The sequence below is a fragment of the Mirounga leonina genome, unplaced genomic scaffold (genome assembly GCF_011800145.1).
Source record: "Mirounga leonina isolate KUSES-001 unplaced genomic scaffold, KU_Mleo_1.0 Mir_115, whole genome shotgun sequence".
Taxonomy (NCBI): Eukaryota; Metazoa; Chordata; class Mammalia; order Carnivora; family Phocidae; genus Mirounga; species Mirounga leonina.
In genome coordinates, this window is record NW_023270268.1 from 34,376,799 (window position 1) to 34,388,965 (window position 12,167).

A 12,167-nucleotide genomic window follows, 5' to 3' on the forward strand; every position below is an offset into this window, starting at 1 on the left:
TTGAGATATTCCTGGTTATTTGCCAATTAATTTTAAATTGCATCCTAGACCATTATGACCACTATGTTATAAGACTCTGGGTTTTGTTTATATCCTACAGAGAATGTTGATGTTTTAGGAGACAATGGTTAAGTTCAGACTACAAGTTGCAACAAGCCTCTTGAAGCTATGGTTCTAATGCCAGTTCAGTTTTCAAAATCCTTTGCAGAGCTCTTGGATCTGTCCTCTGTGTGCAGCATACAGTGACCAGACTGAGACCTGGTGGGAGCATATGCTACAGTTCTGTTTTCAAAGTACGTAGGAGTTCAGACTCAGATCCGCATTAAGTACAGCTCAGGAATAAACCTATAAGCATAAACAACTTTAAGAAGTTGCTTTCCCAAGCTCTTCCCACTCTTCAATCATCCAAGTATTTTTTTGGTTGCCTAGGGCTCCCCTTTTTTAATCACCCGGCCAGAAAGCTAAAGCTTTATTCACCCACACTTCCTGCCAAACAGAAGAAAAAGAAAAAAAAGCCTGTGAGGATTTGCCCCATTCTCTCTACAACTCCTCTAATCAGAGAAGGTTCAACTCTGCATTTTAGGCCTGTCCCCATCGTTGCTGCTGCTGCCACTGCCACCACGGCTACTGCTCCCAAAGGACTTCTTAGAAACTGGGGCAAATGACAACAGAGAAGAACAGGAAACAAGTAACAGAGGGGAAAAGTAGGGAAATTCTCACTCTCTCTGAGAGTTAGAAGACAACCTCTTTCCCCTGAGAGCTCTAACTAGAGGGCTTCTTGAGTTCTGTGTGCACTAATGTCATCTTCTAGATTTGGGACAGCATTGAGTTCAGGCTTCTCCTGAATATTAAGATACATACCTGAAAAGTAAAACACTACAAGGCTAAGAAAAGACTGATCAGGAAGCAATATGCTCCAGAATTCTAAGCACACTCACCTGGTCAAGACATTCGTGTGCTCTTTAAGATCTCTGGGACTCTAAATATAATGGATTTCACTCCTGTGATTAGGTTATACTACTTGACATAACTGACTTTAAGGAAAGGAGATTATCTTTCATGGGCCTGATGCATTGGTGAGACCTTTAAAAGGCACCAGGCTCTTCCTGGCAAGAAATTCAAAGTGTGAGGATTTGATGCTTGAGAAATTCTCCGTTTCTATAGAGTTAAAAATAGAGAGAGCCACACAGTCAGGCATGAAAGATGCCTCTAGTAATGGAGAGTAATCCCCAGTCAATCCCCTACCAAGACCCAGCAAGGAAATGAGAACCTCAATTCTACAACATTCAAGGAACTGAATTTGGCCAGTAACTTGAATCCCCTTGGAAGCAAATTCTTCCCCAGAGTCTTCAGGAAGAAATACAACCCAACTAACCTGGATTTCAACCTTGCAAGAACGTAAGTAGAAAACCCAGCCACACCATGCCCAGACTTCTGACTAACAGAAATGCAAGCTAATAAACAGGCATCCAAGCTGCTAGGTTTGTGGTAATTTGTTAAACAGCAATGGAGAACTAATTTAAGGGGCTATTATAAACGTAATGCCAAAAGTATAACAACTTAGAACAAATTCTTCAAAAGACAAAAATTACCAAACTGACACAAAAGAAGTAGAAAACCTGACTATCCATTAAAGAAATTAAATTCCTAGGGATGCTTGGGTGGCTCAGTTGATTAAGCATCTGACTCCTGATTTCAGTTCAGGGAAGGGGGATCTCAGGGTTGTGGGATGGAGCCCTACGTCAGGCTCTATGCTCAACGGGGAGTCTGCTTGAGATTCTCTCGCTCCTTCTCCTCTGCCCCATCCCCACACACTTGCTCAGTCTCCCTCTCTCTCAAATAAATAAATCTTTAAAAAAAGAGAGAGAGAAATTAAATTTCTAATTAAAAACCTTCCCACATGGTGGCTCTGTCGGTTAAGCTATCTGCCCTGGGCTTAGGTCATGATCCCAGGGTCCTGGGATCAAGCCCCGCATGAGGCTCCCTGCTCAGCGGAGTTGGCTTCTCCCTCTCCCTCTACCCCTCCCCCCTACTCATGCTCACGCTCCATCAAATAAATAAAATCTTAAAAAAAAAAAAAACTTTCCCACAAGAAAACTCCAGGGACTGATGGCTTGGAGTAAATCTTACCAAATATTTAAGGAAGAAATAATACTAATCCTATATAAGCTTATTCAGAAAATTGATAAGAGGAAGCTTTCTCAAGTCAATTTGTAAGAGAAAAAAGATCAGTAACTTTTTTCTTTCATGGTGTTTGAACTATTTTACCTGTCCCAACAATCATGTTATACTCCTGCAACTAGACAAAAATTAATAAGGAAAGTTTAAATTAAAGGAAAAAATTGAATTACCACTAAAACAGAAAACAAAGGCTAACTGGCCATAAGCATACTCATTAAAAATTAAATCCTAGCTGAGAAAATAAGAGCCCCCCCCCGCAAAAAAGCCCTATTTTAATGACAGCTAACCAAAGAATCTTTAAAGTCCATTTATAAAAGCAAGCCACTGGTATAATCTTTGGCAAGGTGTTCCTGAATATATCCTCATGCCAGCAAATATCTCAAGCTAAGTGAATCTTTTCTTGGATCACAAAACTATTCACTTAATTTCCTGCCAAGCAAAATAGGGGAAAATGCGTGCTTTATACTTTGAGACAAAAAGCCTTGTTAAATCTTTACTTAATTGTATGGGGTTATGTAATAAATCGCCAGGTGTTAACAACTTGTGGTCCATAATGTAGTCATCTATTTTCTTCCAGGAAATGGTATTACATTTTCTCTGTGTTCAACAAGTTTAAAAGAAAGGGAAAGGTCTGAGAAAGGAGGCTGAGTGCAGCTCTAAACAAGGCTGACAAAGGAGAGTTAAGCTTGCATAGGAATCTGTGACCTATAGTTTTGGCTTAAATTGTATCTGCTGAATTCCTGATCTAAAGCAAGTTCTTTTACATAATACATACAGGAAAAATGTCACTATATCCAGTACATCTCCAACTATTCGAAGAATACTTTAAAACAAAAATCCTTAATTGTCTTATATTAGTTCTATCCATTCTATCCATTAAGTTCTATACCATTCTATCTTGTATAATTGACCAATATAGGGAAAATTTAATCTCCAATGTAACAGTCATTGAATATTCATTTTGAGTGAATAACTCACTCATATCAGTAAGTTATTCAAATAATGGAGCAGATAGGGGCACCTGGGTGACTCAGTCGGTTGAGCGGCCAACTCTTGGTTTCCGCTCAGGTTATGGTCTGGGGTCCTAGGATCAGGCTGCATTTGGCTCCGGGCTCAGCATGGGGCCAGCTTCTCTCCCTCTCCCTCTGCCTCTCCCCCTCCTCAAGTGCTTGTGTGTGCTCTCTCTCTCTCTAAAGTCAATAAATAAATCTTTCAAAAATATTAACAATGGAGCAGGTAAAAAAAAAAAAACTCAAATCTTAACAATACTCACTTTTACACTTTCTTCTGTGTTAAGTTTATTTCCCTTAACCAAGACAATCTGGAAAGGGTTGTTATTTTCCCAAACATGCTACAAAAGAATGAAATAGAGTATTTTAATTAAAGACATAAATATTCTATGCTAGCAATGAAATCATCTTATCTGTTCTCATGTCCATTAGCAAAATAATGAAAACAGGCCTCTGAACTAACAACTGAAAATCACATATACTAAATTAAGCATCACAACCACTAGCACTTATTTCTTATGGCAAAACACAGGCAGCATTCCAATACTGCCAAGAGATTCACTAAATTAAACACCATAAACAAATAGTATTAAAGATTTGGATGAACTAAGAATTGACCATTTAAATTAATATACAGTTAATATCTTAATCATCAAGGAGAGATTAAACATACAACTTGTTAAAACTGAATAACTATTAAAAATGTTAACCGTTCCAATCAATAAACAGAAACTTAGGATTTGCTTTATATAAATATATTATATTCTGGAAAAAATGACTTTGATATATCTAAATTCTAAAAGTATTTAGTAAGAAGAAGGCAAGTTATACCAAAAATGTTATCATAGCTAAGCTGACAGAAATGAAATACGTGAGAACATCAACTATTTTGCACATCTAACTTTTCTACTAGAATGTCTCAAATTTCTCAAATTGCTCACTGAAGTCTACGTTTGGCTGTACTCTCAAGAAACCTCTAATTTGGTGTCATTTTTTGTGATACCAAAATAACACCAAAACCAGAAATAGCATATTTACATTTATATGTAGCTTGAGCTGAGGAAAAAGAATAGTAGCTAGAAAGATAATTACCAATAAATGGTAATGGATCTTTGGCAAATGTGCATTGGTTTTCACAGAAGGAGAAGTGAGCAGAGAAAATATGTGAGGCTTAAGCACACACCTAACAAAATTACATGCTTTCTGGGTTACCAAAGGTTCACACATGAAACTTACAGAAATAATTCGCATTTTCTTTGGTGGTAAAGGAAGAGGAAGGTTTGATGAATTTCGATTTATGGCAGCCTCTATGGCAATCATTTCCTGTTCATACATCTTCTTGATCTTGAAACATTCCACAAGCATAAAATGGGGCAAGGTCCTATTCATTACACAGTTCCGGATATACTACAGTGGCAAGAAAGAATAAGGTAAAGATTTTCAAGCAGGGGTGCCTGGGTGGCTCAGTCGTTAAGCATCTGCCTTCGGCTCAGGTCATGGTCCCAGGGGCCTGGGATAGAGGCCCGCATCAGGCTCCCTGCTCCACAGAGAGCCTGCTTCTCCCTCTCCCACTCCCCCTGCTTGTGTTCCCTCTCCCACTGTGTCTCTTTCTGTCAAATAAATAAATCTTAAAAAAAAAAAAAAAAAAGATTTCAAGCAAATACTTAAATCGACATAAGAATAATATTAAATGAACACCACTATACCAATGTACTATGAAAATATCTTAACTAATGTCAAGAATATGAGAAATTAAAATCACAATATAAAATAGCCACCATTAATTGAACATCTAAGTACCTAAGAACTAGCTGCTTTTTATATTTATAGCTAATTTTCCTAACAACACTATAAGAGAGATTTTCCTCCCTTTAATAGATGAAAGAACTAAAAGTCAGAAGAGCTAAGTTACATACCTGGCATCTTTATAGCTGGTATCTTTAAATCTACCTTTTTTTTTTTTTGCTAAACCTTTAAGAAATATATACCTCAGTCTAGATGTTTTGCCTTCTCTTTGCTCTTAATACCTAACATTTTGACCAACTGGCTCACCTTTCTAAGGGTGGGACTTGATTGGTAAAGACTGTGATATCACAGTGCAAGCTTTGACCAATCAGTCAGGAAAAGTGGACATGTAGTACGTATGTGGCCATTTCTTCACATCCTGAGGTGGTCATCTTAGAATTTCCCATGGATCCCTGAGGCAGACCTGGTACCTTTACAGAACAGGGCTCCAGAAGACAAGCATTACTATCTCCCTTGCAAAAACATACTGGCCATCTTAGCTTGATACTCTGCTTTACTTCCATGAGACCAGAATGACTCTCCAAAGGCATATAAGAAAAGGGGTGGTTATTCACATTACCGGGGATGCCTAACAAACTGAATAGAAAGAAATTTAATATTTCCTCAGAAGAATAAATTTCCTATATAGATTGAACATATTATATTCAATTCAGAACCACAAAATACTTTTTTGTTGAAATTTTAAAAAATTCCAGAATGGGCGCCTGGGTGGCTCAGTCAGTTAGGCAACTGCCTTCGGCTCAGGTCATGATCCCAGGGTCCTGGGATCGAGTCCCACATCAGGCTCCTTGCTCCGCAGGGAGCCTGCTTCTCCCTCTCCAACACCCCCTGCTTGTGTTCCCTCTCTCGCTGTCTCTCTCTCTGTCAAATAAATAAATAAAAATCAAAAAAAAATATATATATATAAAAAAAAATTCCAGAATGGTCTGTAAGGAGTTACATATTATGATAAATATAGTCAATCAAAAGTTTTTCACTATGAAATATGTATCATTATACTTCCTTCACATTCCTTTACCTACATGGTATACTTTCTCTCTCCTATGACCCTGTACAAAACGTATACAAGCCTTTAATTTTCTTTATAATAACAAATCCTAAAAAACAAACAAACAAAAAACCCCACAAACCCTAGTTGTGGCAAAATAATATGCCCTCCACTAATTAAGATTAAAAAAAAATCACAGCTCCTTATTGTCAGCCATCACTTAATATATGGCATGCCTGTATCCTTGCTTAAAACAAAACAATAAAAAACAAGAGTACTGACATATTTTTCTAAAATCCTGTTACTATTTACCTCTAACTTGGCATTTAGCCTTTATTCTTTATGCAATGACCATTTTTTAGTCTCCAAATGTAATTTCAACAAAAATATCTTCAAGTTTCTTAAAGGCAAAGCCAGGATCTATCTGATAAATAGCACACTTCATGGTGGGGGAGGGGTGTTAAACTGCATTTACTTACTTTATTTATTTATTTATTTAAGATTTTATTTATTTATTTGACAGAGAAAGAGAGCACACAAGCAGGGGAGGAGAAGCAGGCTCCCCGCCAAGCAGGGAGCCTGACGCAGGGCTGGATCCCAGGACCCTGGGATCATGACCTGAGCCAAAGGCAGCCATTTAACCAACTGAGCCACCCAGGCGCCCCTCACTTACCTTATTTAAACTCCACTTTACTCCAAAAACAATCTGAGGCACTATACTCAAGGAAATCATGACTGCATGGAAATATGTATGTCAAAGATGGAGGAAAGCTTTTGAGGATGGTCAGACCTTATGCTTACAAACTTTCTACCATATATGGAAGTAACAAAAAGCAGAGGGAAAGGCAATTATACATATAAAATGTTAGACTGAAACTGAAGTTTTCTAATTCACAATGAAAATGTGTAAGACCTTGTTAACGGATAATCACAAATAAGTTTTTATACAATTTAATTAGTAACCATTTAATAAAAATCTTGTATTTTACTTCCCCCAGAATATTTCCTACCTAATTATTATGTTTATATGATAACATAGAAGGCATTAGCAAATTTTATGAAGAATTCATTATGCCGGGGTGCCTGGGTGGCTCAGTCGGATAAGCATCTGCTTTCAGCTCAGGTCATGATCCCAGGGTCCTGAGATTGAGACCCTCGTCTAGCTCCCTGCTCAGCTCCCTGCTCAGGGAGTCTGCTTCTCCATCTCCTTCTGCCCCCCCGCCTTGTGCACTCTCTCTCTCGCAAATAAATAAAAGCTTTAAAAAATAAAAAAGAGGGGAGCCTGGGTGGCTCAGTCATTAAGCATCTGCCTTTGGCTTGGGTCATGATCCTGGGATCCTGGGATCAAGCCCCACATCGGGCTCCCGGTTCTGCGGGAAGCCTGCTTCTCCCTCTCCCACCCCCCCGACTTGTGTTCCCTCTCTCACTGTGTCTCTCTCTGTCGAATAAATAAATAAAATCTTTAAAAAATAAAAAATAATTCATTATGCCACAGGAAATGATGATATAACACTGAAACAACCAAAAAAGTAGAAAGGAAACATTTAGATACATACATTAAATATATAATCATTATGCCAAAAATATATATATGTATAACTGCAAGTAAACAACAAAAACATGCCAAAATTTTAACAATAGTTATCTCAGAGGTGGGTAGAATTATGAGTATCTATTATTTAATTTTGTACAATTTTCTGTAGGTTCTAAATACTTGACTATAACAATACATTTTTATCAGAAATTTAAATTGTTAAATACACACATGCGCGTGCACACACACACACACACACCCTTCTCTGGAAAATTGATAGTTAATACACATACCTGGAACTGAATGAGTGGGTGATCACCAAAGACATATTCTACTCTCCCACTGACTTGCAACACATAGTCATAGGGACTAACTTCATCTTCTTTCCCATGAATAGTCAAACGTTTTTGGATTGCCAGTTCATTTATTTTGATAGGATTCATATTAGGAGATATTTGAAAGCTAAACACATCCTAAAAAGGGGGATAGAAAAAAGGAGCAATTTTATATTTGTGCTGAAAAAACCCACTCTTTACATTTATACTTATTACTATATTGTATATAGCCATACATAATATGTACATATATATATTACATATGTATACACTTTACATTTAACATTCCAGTACATTTTCCTATTTTCTAAATATAATATGTCCACAACAAATTAAGATTTCTGGTAATCTGCAAGTCATCTTACACTATACAAAGTGCTACAGATCCCACAGGTAAGATTCATATTTAACTAAAGTGTATATTTAACGAAAGTTTACCACCAGAGAGTTGATCAAATACATTTCTCAGTGAATATCTTTATATTTTTAATATTTTCTTTAAAAAAGATACCAAAATACCTGTAGTTGTTCAAATGTAGTCCATACTAAGAATTTTATGTTGTCACTAGTAAGAAGAGATCTATATAACAACTAAATTGTAACTGAACAATTCAGTCCAATTTTATAAACATGGAAAAAGAAACAAAGAAGCTTTCATTAATACAAAACGAGGATATAGTCAGGATTGAATATTATCAAATCTGCTCATCATAAATCCCAAATGTACAGATATTAAAGATTACTTAACATCTGAAACTTCTCATAATCTAGCAAAATTATTTCCCACCATATGATCACATACCAAGAATTTAAGAAAATTCACTATCTCCTAAAGCAGCCAACTGCTACCCTGGCTGTGATTGTTAAAAAATTCGTACTGACTGGAGATTGCTTCTGCACTATTTCCACTAAGTTAAGTCATCTCCCTTTTCCACAAGGTACTTCAAATTCCAACATTTTAAACCTAAATTTACTGGGTGTTCCAATCTATTTTCTCTCGTTTTTTTACCCTTTTTTTCCTAATTTTCTATATGAGTTGGTGCAATATGCATCAAAGCATATGAGCCAGGATCCACAGAGTCATTTGAGAAGTCTCACTTCCCAATAAGATACCAATGATCTCATATCCTTGGGTTGCCAACTGTCACCTCCTCTCCATCTCCAATAACACTCTTCTACTTCAGCAATTCTTCATCTTTCTCCTAAAGAGCAATACAGCTTCTTATTTAATTTCCTTGCACTATCCACCTCAAAACCTTCATCTACCTTAGAAAATAATCTACCTTTAAAAAGAGAGTCACAAAGAGATATGATACTTTTTTTAACATAACACAAATGGTCATAACTGTCTAAAGCAGTGCTACCCAATAAAACTCTTTAAAAATGGAATGTCCAATGCAACATCCTCTTAGCCACAGTGGTTCTTGAGAAATTTGATATGTGGCTAATGTGAAGAACTGAATTTTAATTTTACTTAGTTTAACTAATTTAAATTTAAAATTAATGTACATATGTGGCTAATGGCTACTCCATTTAAACAGCACAGGTCTGAATAATAAGGCCTTATACTCCTTAATATATCATAAAATTATTTAAAGTTCCCATTTACTCTCTATTTCATAAACTATTTATTTATTTATTTATTTATTTATTATTTGAGAGACAGAGAGAAGGAGAGACAGTGAGACAGTACAAGTGGGGAGGAGAGGGAGAAGCAGGCTCCCTGCAGAGCAAGGAGCCTGATGCGGGGCTCGATCTCAGGACCCTGGGATCATGACCTGAGCGGAAGGCAAACGCTTAACTGATGGAGCCACCCAGGCGCCCCCATAAATAAACTTTTTAGAAATACAAAACTAGAGGACACACTCATTATCAGATAGCAAGAACTTACAAAAAAGACCAGAAATCAGAACTGGGCTTGAAAAACTGCAGATATTACAAGTAATACTCAGAAAATAAAACAAGTTTAGTTAATGTGTGTCAAGAATTAAAGGTAGTTTGAAAATTAATAAAGAGCAAATATATCTGAAGAATAATCAAAGAGAACTCCAAGAAATAAAACACATTAAGTGAAATTTAAAACTCAATGAAAAGAAACATGGCAAATTTTAAAAGATTTTTTAAATTTGACAATATCAAGTGTTAGCATAGATGTGAAGAAACTAAACTGAAAATATTTTTGGTAGGAATATAAATTTGAAAAACTGTTTGGGGGGCACCTGAGGGGACGGAGTCGGTTAAGGAACCGACTCTTGGTTTCAGCTCAGTTCGGGATTTCAAGGTCATGAGATTGAGCCTCACACTGAGCCCCTGCACTCAGCCAGAGTCTACTTGGAATTCTCTCTCCCTCTCCCTCTGCCCCTCCTGCTTGTGCAAGCATGCTCGCGCGCGTGCGCTCTCTCTCAAAATAAATAAATCTTTAAAAAAAAAAGAAAGAAAGAAAAACTGTTTGGCATTATCTTTTAAAAGCCGATTACACACATACACCCATGACTCACCAATTCTGTTTCTAGGTTTATATCTAATAGAAATACATAAATTGATGTTATTTCATACAAAGCAATGTTGAACTTGATATGCTGTGTGTGTATACATGTGTATAACACAACAACTGAGAAAATCTGAACACTGACTAGAATTTGAGGATAAAAAGCAAGCAAAATAAAACTAGCAAAACAAAGAATAAGAAAGATAAGCCACACAAAGGGAGAACACATTCCCAACACATATGAATGACAAAGATTCACTAACCCCCAAATACCAAGAACTTATACAAATCAGCAAGACACACATGACACAATTTTAAAATAGACAAAAAACAAACACAACAGAAATATGAATGGTTCATAAGTATGTGAAAGACATTCCTCATCATCATTTCTTAGAGAGATGCAACTGAGACAATGGAAATACAGTTGACACTTGAGCAACATGGGTTTGAACTGCGTGGGTCCACTTAATTACATGGATTTTTTTAATAAATACAGGATAATACCATAAATGTATTTTCTCTTCCTTATGATTTTAATAACATTTTCTTCCCCCAGCTTACATTATTATAAAAATACAGTATACAACACATAACAAATATGTGTTTATCAACTATTTATGATAAATCAGTAAGACTTACAGTCAGTGGGAGGCTATTAGTAGGAGGAAAGTTTTGTGGGGGTCAAAAGTTTTATGTGGATTTCTGGATATGGAGGGGTTGGCACTCATTTTTCAAGGGTCAACTGTACATCTGCATAATGGAACTGTATATAGTACCAAGAGCTCGAAACTTTCCTTTAAAGACCAATCATAATATCATGATGATTACATTCAAGTCTTCTGAAGAACTACTGGTGTGTCTCATCACCCATGTTAATTTTCTTCACATAAACCGTTAATTGGGCTGACTTGGTCAGAACTCAACTGGTTTTTCCTGTATCAAGCAATTTTCCAACATCTCTCTTAAATACTTCACAAAATATTGCACCTTTAAAAGACCTGTAATTTTCCTGAGGAGTCAACTTGCATTGTTTTGCTCAATGCTTACGAACAGCTGCATGAGAGACTACCCAACAAAGACACGCATATGGATGGGACAGAAACTTCTGTTTAGCAGGAAGGTATACAGTTCATTTGTGACTACATCTATATCAGATATTCAGATAATGTCTACACAGGCGAAGAAATACTTACTCTTCATAGTTTTACTGTATGGGCTTCACTGTTTCTCACATTTCTGCCCGTGCTTCTGATATATTCTCTGAAATTCCCCAAAAGTATAGTCTCCACCTCCTTCTTCCTTCTTCACAACCCGCCCTGTTCCCTAACACACAGGAGACTATTTCAAATGCCATGTGCCCCTCTCCCTTAATTGATACTATTATTTCATATAACTTATGCTGGCTGAGGTTAAAAAAACACAGGTTTGAAAGTGATCCTCAGGTTTATTGGTATCCTTAACAAATTATGACTCTTGGAATTAAAAATGACTCCTCTCTGGTCTGGCTGCTGGGACTAATGTTCTTCAAAACTGAAACATGATAGTTCCATGATTATATTTATCTTGCTAAGTCTTAAGAGCCCTAATCTAAGCTAGATGATATGGACAATGTGGTCATCTAAAATTTCACATTTTTCATAGAAACTACTGTCTATATTGCCCCCTAACTATCCTGTAAAACCATTTTTTAACCTATGAGTACTTTGTTATACTTCATCTCATGTTTAGTGTTCCTACATACTGCTTCCTAATGTTGGTCATTAGCAGTAATGATGAAATGGCAAAATGAATATTTTATATAAGTCGGAAGGGCAAAAAAAAT

General features: G+C 36.5%; 1 protein-coding gene across 4 annotated transcripts in view; it reads right to left on the bottom strand.

Annotated features, from left to right (window-relative positions):
• PIK3CB (phosphatidylinositol-4,5-bisphosphate 3-kinase catalytic subunit beta) overlaps positions 1 to 12,167 on the bottom strand; it is a 204,230-nt gene that overhangs the window by 87,118 nt on the left and 104,945 nt on the right. For all 4 annotated transcript variants that reach the window (XM_034995741.1, XM_034995764.1, XM_034995750.1 and 1 more), the window contains 3 exons: positions 7,813 to 7,992; positions 4,428 to 4,598; positions 3,455 to 3,532 (listed from right to left, as the gene is read on the bottom strand). In XM_034995741.1, coding sequence (XP_034851632.1) covers positions 3,455 to 3,532; positions 4,428 to 4,598; positions 7,813 to 7,992 — 429 coding nt within the window. The remainder of the gene's footprint in view (positions 1 to 3,454; positions 3,533 to 4,427; positions 4,599 to 7,812; positions 7,993 to 12,167) is intronic.